Consider the following 22116-nt stretch of genomic DNA (forward strand, 5'->3'; position numbering starts at 1 on the left):
AATTTATAAATATGCATACCCTGAAAGCTACTTAATATAAGTTCCCTGGAACACTGCTAGAATGTATTTAGTTTTAATTAAAGTTTGATGGAAATAAAATTACTATAAAAAACAATGTAACTAAAAGATGAAGTCCAGCAGACTCCTGCCTTAAGTATTTGGCTAACTTTGATTAATTAGATAAAAAGAGAGCTCAACAAGACACAGAGATATAGTGAGTGTCCAGACACCTTTCGGGCATGGTGGCGCATTTCAGCACAAGAAGGCACAAGCAGGTGGATCTCTGTGAATTCAAGGCCAGCCTGGTCTACAGAGAGAGTCAGGGACAGCTAGGCCTCTGTTACACAGAGAAACTGCCTCAAAAAAACAAAACATAAAGAGTACCTTTTACTATTTAAAAATGTTACTGAAAAGAGGCTGGAATCTAACCTAGGGCATTGCACATGCACGGAAATCATTTTACTAAACTACAGGCCAGTCTCTTCCAACTATGCCAAGAGGAAAGAAAATCACTTAACAGAATGTCTTCTATGTTTTATAAAGTAATCTGAAAAGCTCCCAAAGCTCCTATCAACTAAGAAAGCCAGAGAGAAAGCAATGCACTCTGCATCTACATGAGTAAGTGTCCACTCACCCAACTTCATTTCTCAGAGTGCTTTGCTCCACACTATGAACACTGTATATGACGAATGACATTTCCACCATATGCTCTTTCTGTAAAATGGGAGGGTCAGCTCTGCCTCGGGAATAGTCTGAGTGCACTCTGAAGCCAGAAGGGAGGCCTTCAGAATTCTGGCTCTATCCCTTACCTCACAAGTTCCTCCCCCTCGGCCTCCTCTATCATGGCAGCTAGCAGGAGAGCAATGGAGTGATTAACCACTGGCTATCACCGTCAGCATCACGCTAAGCTGCTTCAGTACACTTAGGATCTCCCACAGCATGCCTGGGCAACAAACGCCTATGCTCTCAATGTGGCTGACTACACGATTTATAGCTGCAGGATCATATTGAGGTGGAATAAAATGTAAAACTCAGGGACTCACAAGGCTTGTCATCTCGCTCAGCACTTACTGACTAGGCCTTTGGGGTCCCCACCGTCACTATGGTTCCAAAAACATTTTGTACAGACCAGCGGCAGACTGCTTCTCAGGTTCTGATTTAAATACTTAAGTAAGCATCACTATACACATTGACACCCAAAGGAGTTGAAATACAAAGTTAAGAGCTCCTGGGACTGACACGAGATTAGTTAGTTCCTTCATCTAGCTAGGAAGTAAGTTAAGTTGCAAAGCTATAAGACACACAATTAAAAATAAAGCAAATAGTAATCTATTTTTTTTTCTGGTCCTGGCTGGCCAGAAACTCACTATGTAGACTAGGTGAGTCAGGAACTCACAGACATCCACCTGCCTCTGTCTCCCAAGTGCTGGGATTAAAGGTGTGTGCTGCCACCCCCAGTTCCAGCTACTCTCAAATGTCAATAATAAATTCAAGGGACGATAACTTCAATCGACTGACGTTTCTCTGGGAGACCAATACCTTTGTTACCTTACCCGTCTCAACTTCTGCGCTTAAGTCAGTAGTTACGAAGTTGGAGGGGAAGAGCCCTGTTCCTCGGTGATTTTCTCCTTCCCACCAGTTGGCGTCACTGAAAACAGCAGGAGAGAGGTCACTTGCTATCTATCCTCCCTCCATCCTGTGGAGAGAAAACTGAACACAGCTACTGCACTTCCCCATTTGTTCCCAGCTAGCTATTCGCAAGAGTTGTTTTCCTTGGCCAGACAGTGGGACAAGCCTGTAATCCTAGCACTAGAAAACCAGAAAATACTTTTTTCTTAAATTAAATTAATTCATTTATAATTAAATTAGTGAAAATAGTTAAAAATTCATAAATCAAAGAAAATCTATATCCCCATACCTACATTTTGAAGCCATTATCAGTGACTAAACCACAAACCCAAATCCATTCTTCCACACTACCAGCATCCTAACTAGAGGCAGCTCCCTTCCCAGTCTACTTGCCATCCTTTCACACACATAAAGACAACTGAACTGACACCTGTATGGAGACATGTGTCACTCCAGGGAGAGCGGACATTTCATGATTAACACCTCCGGTGCCACCCATCTCTTTAAAGTTCTATCCCAAGGGCACATGCACTTAGGTTAGTCATCTCTGTGAAGATGAATGTCTACAGCTCATCCAGCACTATGAAGACTGAAGAGTGCAGGGAAGTGGTGGGAGATGCCTTTGGGAGGTGGAAGCAGATGGATCTCTGAGTTTGAGGCCAGCCTGGTCTACAGAGTGAGCTCCAGGACAGCCAGGGCTACACAGAGAAACCCTGTCTCAGAAAAAACAAACAAACAAACAAGCAAGCAAACAAGACTGACTAGAAACCACTGTGGATTAGAAAGCCCAAAAGCAACAACTGTTCAAGGTTTGTTCAAGACAGTGACCTGCAAGCTATCTGTGTTCATATGTCTATAGTTCTTAGTACTTGGAAAGAACTGCATGAGCCATTGAGTTCAAGACCAGTCTAGATAAAAAGGCCAAGACAATGAAACTATCTCTGAAAAAATTGAGGGATGGGGTAGAGGGGAAGGATGGACACACAGACAAAACTACTCACTGGCTCATGCATGCTTAGTTTTACAGATACTGTCAAATGTTCATTAGAAAGACTGGTAGCTCACATTCCTTCTTCCCCAAGGAGCACAGCACTTGTTAACTATCCGTACCGATATCTGATGTCACAAAGAAGGCAAGTCAGCTCATCCAGCTCATCTGCACTCTCCGGGCTCCACTAGTAGTTCACTGCCTTTTCCACAAACTGCTTTTCCTGTTTCTTTTTTGAGACTAAGCTTCTCTGTGTAACCTTGGCTATACTGGAATTTGCTCTGTAAACTGCTTTTTTTTTTTTTTAATTTATTATATGTAAGTACATTTTAGCTGCCTCCAGACACTCCAGAAGAGGATGTCAGATCTTATTACAGATGGTTGTGAACCACCATATGGTTGCTGGGATTTGAACTCAGGACCTTCAGAAGAGCAGTCGGTGCTCTTAACCGCTGAGCCATCTCTCCAGCCTCTGCTTATTTTTTTTTTAAGATTTATTTATCTATTTTATATGAGTACATTGTAGCTATCTTCAGACACACCACAAGAGGGCCTCAAATCCCATTATGGATGGTTGTGAGCCACCATGTGATTGCTGGGAATTGAACTCAGGACCTCTGGAAGAGCAACCAGTACTTTTAACCACTAAGCCATCTTTCTAGCCCCAAACTACTCATTCTTATCTTTGCCTGTTTAGTTTTTCCTACTGGATCACAGGTATTTTTTTTATGGATTTTAGTCTTTTTGTACTTAGAATGGGAACTGCCTATCTGACTTAAGACCACCCTGCTTTCAGGCTGATTCAGTAATTTTTCTCTATGTCTTATATGCTTATCTATCTTTCTCTGCCCTAAATTACTGTCTATTCCCCCAGACTTGACTAATAATTCAGATTTTCTTTTTTGTCCATCTCCCATGTTTAGGTCACTAAATCATGTAGAATCAAACTGTTTGTACTATGTGAAGCAAACTTCATTTTATTATATAAAGAGCTAATCAATACAGCAAAAATTACTAAAAGTTCACTAAAAGATGCTCCTAGCCTCACAGACTTGATTGAACAGGGGGCTAAGGGGAGTTACCCGAGGGTCTCACCTATTCAGAGAAGGGGCGAGGGGATAGGGGTAAGGGTTGTGGGAGAGGGTGACCAGGAAATAGGCAGTAAGCAGGATGTAGTGATTAAGTAAAAATTAAATAAAAAAAAAAACAGAAATAAAAACAAACAAACAAACAAGCCTAATGCCTGCTCCCTTGTCACAGCAAGCTGGGTCTGTTCCTGAGCCTCTCTCAGTGCCTCACTCTATTATAACAGTCTAGAAGAACTCGTCAGCTGCAGTTTTGTTCTCCGCGGATTCCGTCACTTGCAGTCAATCATGATCCAAAGACAAAGAGACTGCAGAAGTCAGCAGTCTAAGTTTTAGAATGCATGCCATCTGCCTAGGAAGTAAATCCTATGTGCAATACATCTGTGAAGAGTCTGTGCCCCTCAGGTTGGCTGGTTATTTTACTTTCTGGTCACCATCATGTCTCCAAATTTTCTGAAATTCTTTGGAAAAAAGAATTTCAAAGGAGTTTAATTGGAAATGCAGTTAATTTATGTGATATAAGAAAACCTAAATCTTTATAATATTAACTTTCCAAGAATTTCACAGATTCTCCATAAAGGCCTTGTGTACCTTTGCAGTTTATTCATTACTAGATCACTTTATTTTATTTTACATGGAAGTATATGTGCTTAAGTGTGTATATCTGCACCACATGCATGCAGGTGTCAAGGTCAGAAGAGGCATTGTATCCCCTGAGACTGAGTTACAGATGGTTGATCTGTAAGCTGCCATGTTGACCCAGGTTCTCTACGTCCTCAGTCCCCCTGAGGGGAGTTTCTGTTACTATTGTGAATGACATCTTCTAAACATACCACTGATTTTTGTGCATTAATTTTATATCTAATAGCCCTAACTTCAACTTAGCTGCTTACCGATATGATTGATTCTCTTGGACTTTCCAAATGGACAGTCATAGCTACCTGAGAAGACCCCTTCTTACCTACTTCCTAGAAATTTCACGTGACAAACTGATTCTTAAGGATGCTTTTGGTGTTCTTTTTCTTTTTCTTTTTGGTAGGACTAGGAAGTATATTCAAAGTTCACTTGCTCTTTCCTTCCTTTCTTTCTTTTTTTGTTTGTTTTTTTTGAAACAGGGTTTCTCTGTGTAGCCCTGGCTGTCCTGGAACTCACTCTGTAGCCCAGGCTGGCCTCGAACTCAGAAATTCAACTGCCTCCGCCTCCCAAGCACTGGGATTAAAGGCGTGCACCACCACTGCCTGGCTTTTTTTATTTTTTTTATTTTTTTTTATTTTTTTATTTTTTTTTGCTTTTTTGTTTTGCAAAGCTTCTCCATGCTAGGTTCAAACTCTTAACACTCAGCTGTCCACTAAGGAAGAATCCTAGGATTAATGATAAAACTATCTCTGTGACACTGAGGTATTTCATTTACTGAGTTCCACAAAGATATGAAAGAGCTATCCATCACCTAAATTCTTAAGATCAGAAAATGACGTATCAGTAGCCGGAGATATTCTGTATGCTGATTTCTACACAAGCAAGGACTATCCATGAAAACACAGCCTCCTCACTGTGTCTGTCACACGGGTGCTTGGCTGCAGCAGAGGAACACAGATGAGACAGGTGACTCCTGAGAGTGCAGCTGTCTTGTCAAGATGAAAAGGAAATTAGGCTGGGAGAATCAAAATGGCATTTTCCTGCATTCCTTATGAAAACTAAAAAAGTAAAACAAACAAAGACCTACCTTTTCTATTCTAAGATTTAAAAAAGGAGATTAAGTTTCTCCCATCTAGTTTTAAGTCTTGGGCTGGCAATACAATTCAGTTAAAACCACTTCCCAAGCCTGATGACCTGAGTTTGACCTCTGGGACCCAGGGGTGGAAGGAAAGAACTGAAAGTTATCCTCCAACCATCACACGAATGACACAGCACACGTGCACCCTCCCCATGAATAAATACGTTTAAGTCTCAGAACCAAGGAAAACTTGAGCCGTTCTCTTCAGCTGTGAGCTCTAAGCAGAACTCCCTGACAACTCCTGGAACGACAGCGGCCAAACGAAAGCAATGCCCGTGATGGGTAAGATAATGCCATAAGAAATCTATGGCTGCCACAGGCAAAGAAGCAGTGACCTCACACACTACACAGATACTGTCCCAGTCATTTCCTGAAAGCTTCTTTCTCACCTTTTAATCAACCTTTCTGCTCAGTGCAGTTTCTTCCTTTCAGTTTCTAACAATTTTTTTTTTCCACAGTCAACCCAAGCGGTTGGGGACATCATTCAGAGTCAAAGCACTACCCTGAATGTACAAGGCCTGGGTTCAGTCGTTAGCAGTGAAAAACACGAACAAGAACCACTCCATCAAGATTCATCTGAAATGAAGCAGCCCGAGCAAGCCTCCCATCCACATGTCTATGGCAAATGTGAACTGGCCCAAGAAAGCCTCTCTCATGCTATCACCAAGCACTGTCTTCCATGTCGCTGTCTACATGGTCATTTTAACTCTCCTACTTAAATTTTACAAAACCAGAACTCTGTCCTCATTCATTTTTTATTATAAATACTCTATTATATAACATTTTCTCTATAAATACAGCAGCAAAGCAAAACCATATGTACGTAGCCACTTAAAAATAGGTTAGACTGGGGCCAACAAGGTGGCTCAGCTGGTTAACGTGAAGCTTAATGGTTTGAGTCTGACCTCCAGAACCTACATGGGTCAAAGCTGACTCTTGCAAGTTGTCTTCTGACTTCCACATCACACAGTAGTTGTGTGGGCATACACATATTCATACATGCATGTGTGTACACAAATAAATAAACTTACCTAATAAATTAAAACTACTTACCTTTACTTCACTAGTATAGGTAAGCAGGTGCATGCACCATCTTTGTTCACAGCAACAAGCTGTCTGGTCTCACTATTGCAAAGTTGCATCAACTTTAAAAAAGTATTACATTCATTTATCTATTTGTGTATGTGTGTAGAGGGCAAAGGACAACTTGCAAGAGACAGTGCTCTCCGGCCAGCATGTGGGTCCCCAGGACTGAAACTCAGGTCCTCAGACTTAAAGACAAGAGTTCTGATCCACTGAGCAACTGGACAGACCATATCCACTTCTTCTAGAAGTATAAATAAAGTTCATGCAGAAATCTCAATTCTGTATAACCCCAACATTTGGGCACTGAGACAGAAGGCCTGAAAGGCCTTGTCTCTAAAAATAAACAAATCAAAAAAAGAATAAAGAACAGAATTAGGCTTAAAACAGATCAATCTAGTTTGTTTCTTAGAACTGTAAATGATAAAGGAATTGTGAGGGAATTGTGTAGTAGTATTGGTGGGGGACCCAAGCATGGCTTTTGATTGCTTTGATCAAGGGTCTCACTGCCTAGTCTAATCTTCAAGAAAATAATAAGAGAATAATACTTGTATTATTTGACTAAAAGTCAAAATCATCATGAGTATTCCTTATCCTCATCGATGGATACTATATATTTTCACACTATTATACGCAGACACACAAAAAAGTATAAAACATACCTGTCATCCAAAACAGTAATAATTTCACCATGTTTAAAAGTGAGTTCATTGTCCTCAACAGCTTCAAAGTCGTATAGAGCTCTGACTCTCCGTGCAGCCTTGTTATTTAACTGACTCTCTGCAGGTGGGTATAAAGCCTTTGTCTCTGTGTACTGCTGCTTCTGATCTTGCAACGATAACTCAATAGCTAGTTGGAAAAATTAAAATGTAAAAATATCAGAATTAATTTTGGTTTTGTTTTGGTTTTTTGAGACAGAGTTTCTCTGTATAGCCCTGGCTTTCCTGGAACTCACTCTGTAAACCAGGCTGGCCTCGAACTCAGAAATCCACCTGCCTCTGCCTCCCAAGTGCTGGGATTAAAGGCGTGCACCACCACCTCCTGGCTCAGAATTAATTTTAACATCTAAAAGCTTTTTAAAAATATTAGATAACAGTATTATATTTAAGAATAAGTCAAGCGTGTATTTCCTTTTTTTCTGAGACAGGGTCTCAAGTAGCCTTGAGCTCCCTGAGTAGCTGAGATAACCTTTAACTCCTGATCTCATTTCCACCTCTCACACTGTTGGACTTGAGGCATACACCAGTAAGCCTGTCCAAACAAATACTAAATGGTTAAATTCATGAGGGGACAGGGACACATGACATTTTTTAAAATAACATTTTTGCTCATCCCTTATTATCATCACAGTCTGTAATATACAGCAATTATTTTTATAGCAAGCAGATTGTGACATTATAATATGGGTAGCTTTCCATATAGGACACCATGAACATATTTCTGTGCTTGAGTCATAACTTTGGCATTATGAAAAGGTGAAATGTAATCTCCCCAAAGGTAGAACATTAAATATATATTACTAAAAAATTAAATGAATTGGGTTCATCTTATATCATGTCTTTGCTTTTCCTGACTTTTAAGACCCTACAGCTTTTAGATTTGAGGAAAAATTAAAAGCCTAGTCATTTTTCTTCTAATTTTTCTTTCGATAAAACCTCCTAGTGAGACTATTTTCAGCAGCACCAAATGATGCTTGGCCACTTACCTTTAGCTATGTCCTCATCTTCTTTGTTTTTGTTCAATGATGTCCCGTTTTTGGCAGCAGCTGAGACAGTCTGTAAGCGTATGAGTAAAATGAGCACAACTATTCTTTCAAAGGAAGCACAAGCTGTATAATTACATGTAGATGCTAATTAAAAAATACTGGTAACTCAACTCCACTTAAAAAGTGAAGTTCTTCATGATCATTTAAGTAGCTGTTCTGAACTACTAACACTAAGCATCAGTTTTCAAGAAAACAAACACATGAAAGGCACGCACTGATTAATATTTTACATAAATCTAAGTACCTGACATAGAACTTGGCATAAAGAAAGTACTGAAATTTTTACAGAATGAACAGAACTTGAGTCTCGACTGTTGAAGATCTTTCATGCAGGAGAGGCACTCAAAAGCTACTGGCGCAGAGCTCGGACAGAAAGAAGGCACGTCTCCTGGGGCACACCCCAAGTCCTCGGCTGCTCACCTTTCTGACTCACACAAGATCCTCTTCAGTTTGATGGCCCTAGGACAGGTGTACAGGACTCTGAGCCATCAACAGCTCTTTAACACCCATTTCTGAGAATGGCGAGCAGAAAGGACAGATAGGCTGCTCTCCCTTACTAATTAGTGTGTTGCCCCCTTCCTCCCCACCTACTAAAGCTAGCCTCATGTCTCCAAATGAGTCTCTGGTCTTACACTCCTAACAGCACATTGGTTTCTTACCTCTGGCATATTTACGTTTATCAGGCAATTCTCAACCTCATGACTTGCTCACATCAGCCCTTTCCCACCATCTCTTCATTCCACTCTACCTAATGTAACACATTCAGTCTCAACCTGCTTCTTCTCTGTCCTCACCACTGCAATCTGTGGTTCTTTTTGCTTCTTGGTACGAAGACAGACAGCATCCAATCTTCACCCATCAGCCCTTATCACTGATAATTTCAATTAGTAATTTGTTTCATATATATGACCATCTTTCAAATTTATCATAATTTAAAAAAATTTTTAACTTATTTCAGAGGGAGTAGGGGACACCTAACAATATGTGAGAGATCAGAAGAAGACTTTCTGAGCTGGTTCTTGTCTTCCATTTTTACACGGGTTCCTGGACAGATTTGTGTGGCAAGTACTTTACCCAATGAACCATCTCACCCGCCCCTTATCATTAATTGCTTAAATATAAGGCTGACTTGAACATCCTATACTTTTCACATGGTTCCAGACTTTAGAGCAGCATTTGATACATTATTTATATCTGGTTCGATTTTAAGTTTCTGGCATTTAGAAGAAAAATACCCAACAATTAGATGTTTCTACTAAATGGAATCTACCTAAGCACTACATTAGACTCTCAGGGGATGCAAATGGGAAATGGTAAGACACGCCTTGCTAAGGGCAAGATGGCTGCTCAGCATGTGCTTACCTACTGTCAAGCCCGATACCCTGAGTTACATCCTCAGGACCCACATAGGAAGAGAGAACCAACTTCCACAAGTTGTCCTCTGACCACCACTCTCTTGCTTTGACACATGTGTGCATATGCACACGCATGTACACACACACGTACACACATATGTACAGACACAAACACACATACATACACACACACACAAACAAGCACGCGCGCACACATAAATAAAACCCATATCCCTCGCTGGCTCTTGTATAATAAGTGCCTTCAGACAATAAAGGGACAATCATGGTCTGAATAAATCTCTCACCTGGGAACCTGCTGAGGGAAAAGTGACTCCTTCTTCTTTCATAGACTTAATAGTTGCAGATATCAGACTAAACTGGGGGTCCTTCTGGAACTCTTCTGACCATTCCACCATTAGAGATTTTAGTTTTTCACATACTTTAGGATGAGCCTTTTAAAGGAAGTGGTAAAGAAAGGAGAACAAAAACAAAACAAAAAAAACCTGAGTTAAAGTAAATAAAAGTACATGGTACCAAGTTTGACATCCTGAGTTTGACCCCTAGAACCATGCAGTTAAGAGAGAGAAGTGACTCCCCACAAGCTGTCCTCTAACCTCCACACATGCACTGTGGCATGGGTATGTGTGCATGTGTACATACATACATACACTCCAAAAGAAATGAAAACAATTTAAATTTATTAACAGAGGATCACCACCAAAATCCTCACTAAAACAGACACTGGGCAGGCATCTCCAGACTAGCCCAGGAACTGACAGGTGCTTAGCTTCCTCACACTGTCAGGTACAGCTGCCTCATGGAAAATAAAGAAATCACCCCTCCAGAATACTTGTTGCTCGGATGACTAGAAATATTTTATACCAATGGCTATTTGCTCTGTTTTCTTAATATTATTCTCATCATGAGATTAGTATTGAACAGCTTCAGAGTTTGTGTTTCAAAGAAAACAGAAGGAGCCTCCACTCTGCTCTAATATAAAGACCTCTAAACACCAACTCTAGTGGGAGTCAATGTAGAACAATGGTAATGTCTGGAGTCAAGACTCACAGACACCTAGATCTGAATCTCAGTCACGGACAGCCAGATACCCAAATTGGCTAGGTTTTTAGCTGTATGACCTTGGCAAAGCCAAGCTTCAAGAGTGGTTGTTAAAAATAAACAAGGCAGTCTACATAAGATGGTCAAGCAGTGACCAGACCTTGACCAAGATGAGTTCTTACCAATAATACATACACACAATTATATATATATATATATATATATATATATATATATATATATATATATATATATATTAATTACACACACACACACACCAGGAAGAAAACAGCCAGGATGCTATAACTATCAACTATCAAGGTCAAGAAGTTTTTAACTTATTTAAAAGTGGTTTTATTGGTAATGCAACTTTATTACACATAATTAAATTAATGCACAGTACATTTATTGTATAATGACTTAAACTTCTTTTCAGTTTAGAATTTACCTTATTTTTTATCACAGCACGTACTTCCGTTGCAAAATCACGGGAACATACTTCTAAATGAAATATCTTTCCACAGTTTGCCACACAAGCTCCAAGAAGCTAGCAATTAAGATAAAAAACAAATATATAAACATCAAAGTGGTTTCTGGCTTAAGCCACTAATCGAGTGCATTTTTAACAGGGTCAGGTGACATGACATTTACTCACGGTTAATGCTTGCAGAGCAACATGAGGGACCTTATGGTTTACCCTTTTCATTATGGCTTTTAGGCAATCTTTTGCTCTAAAAAAAAAAAAAAAAGAGAGAGAGAGAGAAAGTTAAGAATTTTTAAGAGTTTCAATTGAAATGTTAAAAATACAATATATTTCCTAACTAAAAGCTTTAAAAATAAAATTCTGCAAACATCTTTGTTAAGTAAGTCTGTGTGGTTTTTCATACTACCGTTCACAGATGTTATAAAACTTCATATAATATCAAGAGAAAAATCACTTTACCAAAAAGCTAGTAGACATAGAGAACTACACTGTACAAATGTTTTTTTCTCCAGACAGACTGACCTTTCCATCAGCCTCATCCTGAAAAGAGCTAGCAAAACACAATCATAAAAGGCTCACGGATACCTGTGATGAGCTCTGAAAGCAGGGTACAGTACAAGCACACATCCCCTCCCGGAGCAGCCCGACAGCTGGGCCCTACCAAAAGCATTCACTGTTTACTTTCACTCTTCATTATGTCAACGATTGTGTTTAGAAAGGCTCTCATAAAAGTCTATGTCACAGAGAAATTCCTCCAGTAGCCAATGTATTTATTCATGGTTAGCATGCACCCCTGCTACAAGGCCTTTAGTTATCTGTCTAAACACAGATCAGATTTTCTTTTTGGAGGGTGTGGGGTAGGGAGCTGGAGATTCAAGATATGGTTTCTTTGTACAGCTCTAGCTGTCCTGGGACTCAGAGATCCACCTGCCTCTGCCTCTTGAGTGCTGGGATTAAAGGCATGCACCACCTCCAGGCACAGATCACACTTTCAGTGAACACTGCCTTTGTTTATCATGACGAGATCAATACAAAACCTACCCTACTGGACCTCTCTATCTCTATCTCCTAAACCAAACAGCTAGTTAAGTAAGCAGTTACACAGCAAATTTAAAGAAATCCCTCCATAAAAATCTGCATGTCAGCGCCCTTTCACATGACACAGGTCAAGCAGTCTCCTTACCCATTGGGAGTGCTCCCAACCCTGTCACAGATGTCCATGATCAGACTCCAGTCTTCTGTGGTGTTGTACTCATTTGTAGCTTTTTCTGTAAGATGTATTAACATACATAAAATTACAACAACTCTTTTAAAAAGAATTAAGATAGCGATGAAGGCCAACAGTTAACAATCTACTTTTTCTCTAGATAAAGACAGAGAACTAAGGATGAACTTCAGAAAAGAGTACACTTCTACTATCTTCGATTTTATTTTTATGTATTTTCAAAGTTTAGTTTTTTTCGTTTGTTTGGTTTGATTTTTCAAGGCAGGATTTCTTACTCTGTAACACAAGTTGGCCTGGAACTCACATAAGGACTCACCCTGCTGGTCTGGAGAGATGGACTAGTGAATAAGAACACTCACAGCTCTTGCATAGGACCTGGGTTCAATTCCCAGCACCCACATGGTGGTTCACAACTGTCTGTAACTCCAATCCTAGCATGCACATGATATATGAACATACATATAACACATAAAAATGCTTATACACATAAAATAAATAAATTTAAGCAAAAAAATTATATAATTTTTTAAAAGAGCCTTATCCTGCCAAGAGCTGAGATTACAAAAATGAGCTGCCAAGGCCAACTTAAATTTAGTTTTAAACTATATCCTATGATAACATGAACTAAAGCTAAAAGTTCTCAGATACACCAATACAATATCTTCTAAAATTAATTATTACAACTGCCATCAATCCTAATTTGTAACAAAGTTTTTTAAATGTATCATCATACAAAGAAATGTGTACTATCTTTCTTTTTATTTTACATTTATCACTGGTGTAAGTATGTGTGTGCACATCCATGCATGTGCAAGCATGTATGCCAGTGCTCACATGTGGAGGTGGAGTCATTATCTCCTACCATGTGAGTCCCAAGGACTAAACTCAGCTTGTCGGGCTCTACTAACTGACCCGTCTTGATGCATTAAACTGTTCAATGAAATGTTATTTTCAACAGCAAGGAGGGAAACTGATGAGTAAAATTTTAAATATGGAAAACTTACACAGTGGAGATTACAAAAATGACACATACAAAGTAAGTGAGCCGCCTGATCTGTTTCTCTGTTTGGGCCTAGAATGCTGAGTCAAAAGAAAGCTAAGAACTAAAGGTCTTCCCATATTTGCATAAAGGTTTTAAAGTATCTTTACAGAAATGTAACTCACATTCTAATACAGTTCATGCATTTGACAATGAATAGTAGTATAGCTAGATTAATTATAGGCTTACATAACTATCACCACTAATTTTAAAGCATTTCATTTTCTCCAAGGAACTCTGTGGAGGGGGCTAGAGCGATGGCTCAGCAGTTATGAGCCCTGCTTTCCCTTTCAAAGGGTCAGGTTTAATTCCTGGCACCCACATGACAGCTCCCGGCTGTTTTGCCCTTTTCTGACCTCTATGGGCAACAGGCACACAAGTAGTGCACAGACACAGCAGGTAAGTGCTCACACGTGTGCACACGCGCACACACACGCACAAAATGTTTTTTAAGTCTTTAAAGATAGAACAAACAAAAACCCTGAAGAAATCTGCACTCACGAGCAGAATACTTGCATCTCTTCCCAAGTCACGCTCCTGTCTACACAGTTCCCTAGTTTGTCTTTTCACACAAGTACAATCCTAAGATAGTTTCTGTGGCTTGCGTACTGTTTAGTATGATGTGTTCCAGTTTATCCATGTCACAGCTGAGTTGACCTTCTACTGAACAGATATACCCATTTTATTCACCTTATCATGTTACTGAATTTGTTTTTTTTTTGGTTAACAAAATAATGAATTTTTGCTATCAACATTCATGTATGAGTCTTAGGTTGATATGTTTTCATTCCTCTTTGACATATGGTTAACAAAACCCCTGAGTCAATATGGCAATGTTAACTTTTAAAGTTTTTCAAAATAGGTATAATAGTATTCATTTCCATGGTTATTAATACATGAGGGCTTTTTTTTTTTTGGAGGGGGGAGACATTTTTGAGGCAGTTCTCTTTACATAGTCTAGGTTGGTCTCAAACTCACTATGATGCCCTAGCTGGTCTCAAAATCACAATGTGTGATTTTGCGTGTGTCCTGCCTCAGTCTCCCCTCACCCCCACTCCCCACAAAAAGGCAAAAACAGAAACAAAAACTAAAACACCATTAGGGATATAATACAGACAGCATTTCCCCATCCTGGGACCCCAGCTTATACGAGTACTTATGTGTGTGCATATTTACAGGAAAGTGGGCAGGCAAAGTGGGGAGTGAATGGAGGAATGCAACAGATGCCACGCATGGAGTCCCTGTAACAGATAGTGAGTGACAAGAGGCTGGAAGCCAGGCATGCTAACTCACACCTGGAATCCCTGCCCTTGAGAGACTAGAGTTGAAGGTAAAGCCCAGACCATCTTGGGCTGCAGAGTGAGCTCCATGCCAGCTGGGTATTGCTTGTTTTCATGTCCCATGCAAACCAAGCATTCCAATTAAGAGGATTAAGACTTTTTCAGGATGGTAACACACGTAACTCCAACACTCTGGAGGCTGAGGCAGGAGGATCATGAAGTCTAGGTCAGCCTAGACTGCATAGTGAAATCATATCTCAAAAAGACGAGTAGGACTTCATACACTGGCCATTCTGCAGCTGTTTCAGAGACTATTTCTTATTTACTGTCTCGTCTCCCACCTCTTCCCTCTCTGCCCACTATTATGGCAGGCTCTTCACTACTGCTGTGTGTAGCACATCAAACAGTACCTAAGGCCCTCAGTAAGTACCACTACCATTTCATGAGTGAACGAACGGTGTGCTAGATGTACTTTTTTTAATTTTTTTTAAAGATTTATTTATTATATGTAAGTACACTGTAGCTGTCTTCAGACGCACCAGAAAGGGCTTCAGATCTCATTACAGGTGGTTGTGAGCCACCATGTGGTTGCTGGGATTTGAACTCACGACCTTCGGAAGAGCAGTTGGTGCTCTTACCCGCTGAGCCATCTCACCAGCCCTAGGTGTACTTCTATATCCTATGATGCTCATGCAATGGCCGCAACACACTGCAATGTGGCCCTGGTGAAATCGTAGGTGAGCCTAGGTCTTACTGCTTAAGCACTTAAGATGGAGCTTCAACTGCAATACCGTGTGGCAACAAGACGCAACAGCAGGGTGCTGGGCATCTGTGGCTCCAGCAACCTTTGCCAACTCATGTAGGAGGTAAAGCCCTGGAGGGCTGCTAAGCACTTCTTCTATGTGTAGCTTTATTGCTCCAAAGAAGATTGCACAGTTATTATTATGGCTTTGTGTTTATCCTTCCTCAGCCTGTGACTTATCTCTGCTGCCACAGAACCTACTACTTTCCCCTTTTATAATATCATGCTATAAAGTGTGAACTACTTGAAAATTAAATATGTACCCATATTCTCTTTTATATGTATATCACTTCTTTCTTACATGTAAACCTAAAGATGTATATGTACATTAATATGTATATCTGACCCTTGTTTAGCATATTGTATAAGCCTGGAACAGAAAAATATTTTCACAAAGCTTATTAATCAGCAACACATTTAAAAATCTGCCTGAAGGCTGGAGAGATGGCTAGGTGATTACAGGCACTTATTCTTCTTGCATAGGACCAGAGTTTAACTCCTAGCACCTACATACTGGCACATACTGTGACATACCCACAACCATCTATAACCTGTTTCAGGGATCCAACAGATATACATGGCTTGGGTATGTGCAAGTGAACAAAATATTCATACACACAAAGTAAATAAATAAAAACTTTAGAAAAAAAAAATCTGTCCTTTCTCAAAGCCAGGCATGGTAGTAGCTCATACCTTTAACCCCAGAAATCTGGAGGCAGAGGCAGGAAGGAATCTGAGCTCAAGGCCAGCACTACACAGAGAAACTCTGCCACAAAAACAAGGATCTGTCCTTTCCCACTAATCTGAAAGGTTAGCACCATCATTACTAACCCTCTTGACTACCCCTATGTCCAATACACACAAACACCGTGCCAGCACCCAGTCTATCAGGTCTAATCTTGGACTGTCTAACTACTCTGCTAGAACGCAACTTTTCATGATTATTTTTTCAGTTTTGGCTATGTAATATATACAGGTACAGAGCCTATTCTGATAGTCCCAAAAGCCTACCAATAATACAAAGATACAGAAAGAAAATACTCTTTGAGTCCCACAGAAGATGGAAGTATTCTGATTTGAATATTCCATCAACCCTAGTTTATGCTGTATAAATATAGGGCTCAGTAAGTCAGTGGTGGCACACACCTATAATCCCAGCACTTGGGAGGCAGAGGCAGAGGCAGATGGATTTCTGGGTTCGAAGACAGCCTGGTCTACAGAGTGAGTTCCAGGACAGCCAAGGCTACACAGAGAAACCCTTTCTTGAAAAAAACATAAATAAATAAATAAATAAATAAATAAATAAATAAATAAATATAGGGCTCACAATTATTCTCTTAAAAATGTATAAAATGTGAAGACTTTATAATGGCCTGCCAAAATGGACTTCATTTTTCAAGTGAACTAAGTAACAGTTAAATTATGTACTTAGGAATATTTTAAATTCCTGGAAAAGTTTAAATACTATAATTAAGACCCTTTCTTTTATAGCATGTCACTCTGCCCAGTACTAGAACTGCATCTCAGTTACCCAGTGTCAAATGCATAGAGGGGAGAGAGCTCAAAGAGCCAGCCTGGGGCCTAACTGTGAAACTTCCAGAGTTTGGTGGGTGTAAGTCATAACACTTCATCACAAGGCTTTCATTACTGTATATAGAGAACCTCAAATACACTATGAAACAGTTCAGAAGTCTAACAATATCCTTAGAATCACTCCTTCAGTACCTACAAGGAACAAAAAGTCTCTTCTACATGGTCCAATATGTTCACAGCACGGATTTGAAAAGCATCTAAGTCTACCCATAAAACTCTTAATACAACAGGCTATATCGGTAATAGAACTCGAACTGCATAAAGCCAGAGCTTCACCAAGAAATCACTCAAGCTCCTCCTCCTGCTTGCAAATAAGAACTTGTGACTAGTCTCTGGCTTCCACGCAGGATGAAGTATCTGGCATTAATTAAGCTATTCTTCCAAAAGCAGCTCTAAGTAAGACAGAATGTATGAGACAACTACTGTGGGAAGTGAGGAACAGGCTGGGCAGTTCTGGGGTCTTTGAAGGCAGAGGAATGTGGAGGAAGCCTCATGATAGCCCCCAACTTTCTACATGCAAATGCTAGGCCAAGACTAGCCCAAGTGGAGAAGTCAAGAGACAAGGCACCAAAAGAAAAGACTTGTGAGCACAGGTCCTCTGGGAAGGCTCAGCTGGGTATAGGTAAGGTGATGGTCCATGAACCGGCCATGAAATACAGTAGAGATCTAGCAAAGGTTTTACTGTACTGGGCGTTGTCCTGCCTTTAAAACTGAAAGCCGATCACTCCCAAAATTGGTATGTTTAAGCCCTAAGCCTAGAATGGCAGGATCTGGAGATGGGGCCACTAACACAGTTAACGGAAGTCATGAGGATGGAGCCCTGATGCTACAGAGTTAGTGTCCTTTCCTGGATAGTCACTGCAGAGCTAGAAAGTAGCTGTCTGCAGCCCAGGGATAGCTCTCAGCAGACACCAAGCCAACTGCAGCCCAGGGATAGCGCTCACCAGACACCAAGCCAACTGCAGCCCAGGGATAGCGCTCACCAGACACCAAGCCAACTGCAGCCCAGGGATAGCTCTCACCAGACACCAAGCCAACTGCAGCCCAGGGATAGCGCTCACCAGACACCAAGCCAACTGCACTTTGATCTTGGACTTTTAGTCCCCAGATCTGAGAAAATAATTTCTGCTATGTAAGTCACCCAGACTGTGGCATTGTTATGGCAGCATACACAGATTAACAAAAAGTGAAGAGAACATTTCATACATTCAGCTGAAAGCCCCAAAAGGCTACATCTTAAAACAGTCCTTTAGAATATAAATTTCAAAATCAAAATTATGACCAAGCTAACAGGACTTTCAAGATCATCCATTAATATAACTGCTCCACAGAACAAAGAGTAAACAAAATGTCTAGCATAATATAAAAAGTACCACCTCCACGATGATTACCCCACAGAGGCAGCTAAAGTCGGTAGTTATTATATGCATTTCTAAGAACTAAAAGCAAAGGTGACCATAATAAAAGAGTAGAGCATGTATTTGGCAGAAGTCAGGAACGAAAAATGCAATCTCTTAACTAAAAAGTAAAGTGTATCAACTGGAAAGCTCACAAGAGCTGGGAATGCAGCTCAGTGGTAGAGCCATTTGCCTAGCACATGTGAGGCCCTAAGGTCAAGTGCAAGCCATATACAGCAAACAAGCAAGCAAACAAACAAAGCCCTCAGACTTAAAAGGAAGATTTAGTAATGCAAATATAGGTTTAGGAAATAAGAATGGAAGTTATAGTATTTTTTAAACAAGCAAAGAATCAAAACCTCAACTGTATTAGGCTTTAAAGCTTACCGTGGAACAGACAGCAGAAACTGAACAATTTAAAACACTACAGGCAGAGACAGGAAGATGCTTGTGAGTTCAAGGACAGCCTAGTCTACACAGTAACTTCAGGCCATCCAGGGCTACATAATGAGTATCGGTCTCAAAAGCAAAAAACAAATGGAGTGGGGTTGCAGGGGGAAGAAAACCCTTACACAGTGTTAGCTAATAGTTTCGCAGTTTGAAATCCCAGCAAATTCTTCTTAATTTTATGCTCATGGTAGCATAAGGCTTATTGTTATGGCACTGGTATTGCTAAATTAAATCATTATAATTAAATACAAATGAACCAAATGATAAGAACTGCTTATAAATTAATTCATAGTTTAAATCTTTCATTAAGTGAGTATTAACTATTAAAACTGGAAACCATCTACAATACACATAGCTCCCTTAATGAATTTGGGGGCCAGGGGGAGCTCATAGCCTAAATAGGCCTTAAACCTGCTACAAAGCCAAGAATGACCCTCAACCTCATTTCTCCTGCCTCCATTTCCCAGGTGGAAGGATGACAGGTCTGCACCACCACACCCAGTTTGTGCACTGCTAGGGATTGAACCCAGAGCTTTACACATGCTACTCAAGTATTTTACAAATGGACCTATACCCACAGCCAACACACAATATACCTTACAATCTCCAATTATACAGTAAATAGTGACTGGGATATATACAGATAAAAGACAGTTACAGAAAGCAACAAAATTGCATCATGATTAAAATACTGTCTATCAGAGCCAGGCGTGGTGGTACACACCTTTAATCCCAGCACTGAGGCAAGCACTGATTGGATTGCTGAACCCCAGGCCAGCCAGGACTACAGCGTGAGTTCCAGGCCAGTTACCTGGTCACTGACATGTTCTCCTGCTGCTTGCTGGGGCTGGATCTTGGAGCCCTCTTTCAATTACATCTTTGTCAGCTTTCTGCTGTGGATGGTTTCCTCCACTTATTAAGCTTGTCTTTAACTCCTTTAGACAAGCTGGAGGCTTAGCGGGGTGGGGGTCTTACGCTGAAGTTCCCACTCCCTTTATTTCGGCTGGCACCAGGCTTTTCTTTAAACATTATCTCCCTGAGCACAGGACTCAGCTCCAACACACTTCCTGGTAATCCTTTTCTCCTCAAACTGTGCATTTTGCATTTCTGTTTGTCTAGCTGGCTCCTTTTCATTATAGATCGGCATTAGCGTGATTACGAGCAACCACATGGCCAAGTCAATACAAGGCTGTCTTTAAAATCTCTGCTAACATGATTAATCCAAAACTCTTCAATATAGCCTCTGGCAGATCTTTTAGACAAGAGCAAAAAGCAGCCCCTTTCTTTGCCAAACTATCACAAGGATGGTATCTAGGCCACTAACTTATATCCTTCCCCTCTGAAAATGGGCTGGGCTGTCATAATTTACATTGCTCCTAGCACCAGCTTCTATGAGTATGGGCCATTAAACCCCACTTGCAGCATTCAACCGCTTTTCTACTCCAAAGTCCCAAAGTCCACAACAAGCAGTATGGTCAAGCCTATCACAGTAATACCCTAGCCACTGGCACCAACGTGGTCTTGGTCACTGTTCTACTGCTGCAAAAGAGGCACGTTGACCAAGGAAATGCTTATGAAAGAAAGATTTAACTGGGGGCTTGCTTAGTCTCAGTGGGTTAGTCCATTATCATCATAGTAGGAAGCATGGTAGTATGCAGGCAGGTACTGGAGCAGAACTGAGATCATGATCCATAGGTAGAGTAGGGGACTTCTGGCATGGGCTTTATTTATTTATTTGTTGGTTGGCTGGTTGGCTGGTTTTTTAGACAGGACTTCACTATGAAGCATTGGTTGTCCAGAAACTCAACTCTGTAAACCAGGCTAGCCCCTAACCTCAAACTCACAGAGACCTGTCTGCCTCTGCCTCTGCCGTGCTGGGATTAAAGGTATGTGCAACCACTACCTGGCTACTGCTGGCTGGGCTTTTGAAACCACAAAGTCTACTCCCAGTGACTTCCTCTAACAAGGCCACACCTCAAAATCCTTTTAATCTTTCTTAAGTAGAGCTACTCCCTGATAATTAAGCAGAGCCTGTGGGGGCCACTCTTATTCAAACCATCACACATGGTGACATGCCATTTCAGTACATCAAACTTTGTTCACGCCAGGAAAAAAAAAAGAACTGCCTCCAACTTGATTTATATCCCCAGCCCTAAACCACACAGTTCTTATATAGTTAAATTTAGGGCCTGGAGATATAGTATAGTGGTTAAGAGCTTGCTGTTCTTCAGAGGGCGCACACTGGTTTCCCAGAACCCATGCCAGTTGACTCACTGTGGCACACCAATACAGTTGCTAGGGGAGAGGGGATCTGACGGCTCTCCTGGCCTCTGACAGCATATACCCACCAGGAATATACACACATGCATGCACTCATACACACATACAATTAAAATATATCTTTAAAAAAAAAAAAAACTAAAAACAAAGCTGCATTGTGCATCCACAAGATGAAGCGGTACTTATAGCAGAGCTCTGACCAGATGGTAACGATCCAGTGACAGCTTCCCAGAATTCTGTATATGCTAAATCACTCACTCCTCAGCCAAAAAGCATCTCTACTTTATGGATGGAGAAACTGAGACACAGAAAAGCAACCAGCATGGGTTATACAGCAAAACATTCCTGTACGGCGGTGGTGTACTCCAAGTGCAAGGCAGTGGTTGAGACGGGGGGCACATTTAACCCTGACTGTCCAGGGACTTGCTGTGCAGAAGGCCTGCCTGCTTCTACCCACAAAGTGTTAGGGTTACAGATGTGCACCACCATGCCTGGTTCTGAAGCACTTATCTTAAACTGACTTCTGCAGACAATTTTTGTTCAAAATTGCCAAATAGGTTCTTCCCAAGTTATTTTTCAATTTTTCTACATATAAACATCCTAAAAATGCAGGATAGGACAAATCCTACAACACAGAATCGAGCAAAATACCATGATTAACTCCACTTGCTCATCACATTCACTATAGTATTCTTGACACTGGGCAGATGGCTCAGTGGGTAGTCACGCAAGCAATGTGCTCACGTGCACTCGCATGCACACACACACACACACACACACAGCCTAAATTCAGATATGTAGCACCCACATACTATGCTGGGTGCTGGG

General features: G+C 40.7%; 1 protein-coding gene across 1 annotated transcript in view; it reads right to left on the reverse strand.

Annotated features, from left to right (window-relative positions):
- The window catches only part of Stam2 (signal transducing adaptor molecule 2), a 52096-nt gene that overhangs the window by 18655 nt on the left and 11325 nt on the right, over nt 1–22116 (reverse strand). The window contains exons 2-8 of the mRNA XM_031370263.1: nt 12406–12490; nt 11394–11469; nt 11187–11285; nt 9985–10131; nt 8265–8334; nt 7222–7408; nt 1554–1648 (exon numbers count right to left, since the gene is read on the reverse strand). Coding sequence (XP_031226123.1) covers nt 1554–1648; nt 7222–7408; nt 8265–8334; nt 9985–10131; nt 11187–11285; nt 11394–11469; nt 12406–12490 — 759 coding nt within the window. The remainder of the gene's footprint in view (nt 1–1553; nt 1649–7221; nt 7409–8264; nt 8335–9984; nt 10132–11186; nt 11286–11393; nt 11470–12405; nt 12491–22116) is intronic.

Source organism: Mastomys coucha, unplaced genomic scaffold (assembly GCF_008632895.1).
Source record: "Mastomys coucha isolate ucsf_1 unplaced genomic scaffold, UCSF_Mcou_1 pScaffold15, whole genome shotgun sequence".
In the NCBI taxonomy this organism is placed as follows: Eukaryota; Metazoa; Chordata; class Mammalia; order Rodentia; family Muridae; genus Mastomys; species Mastomys coucha.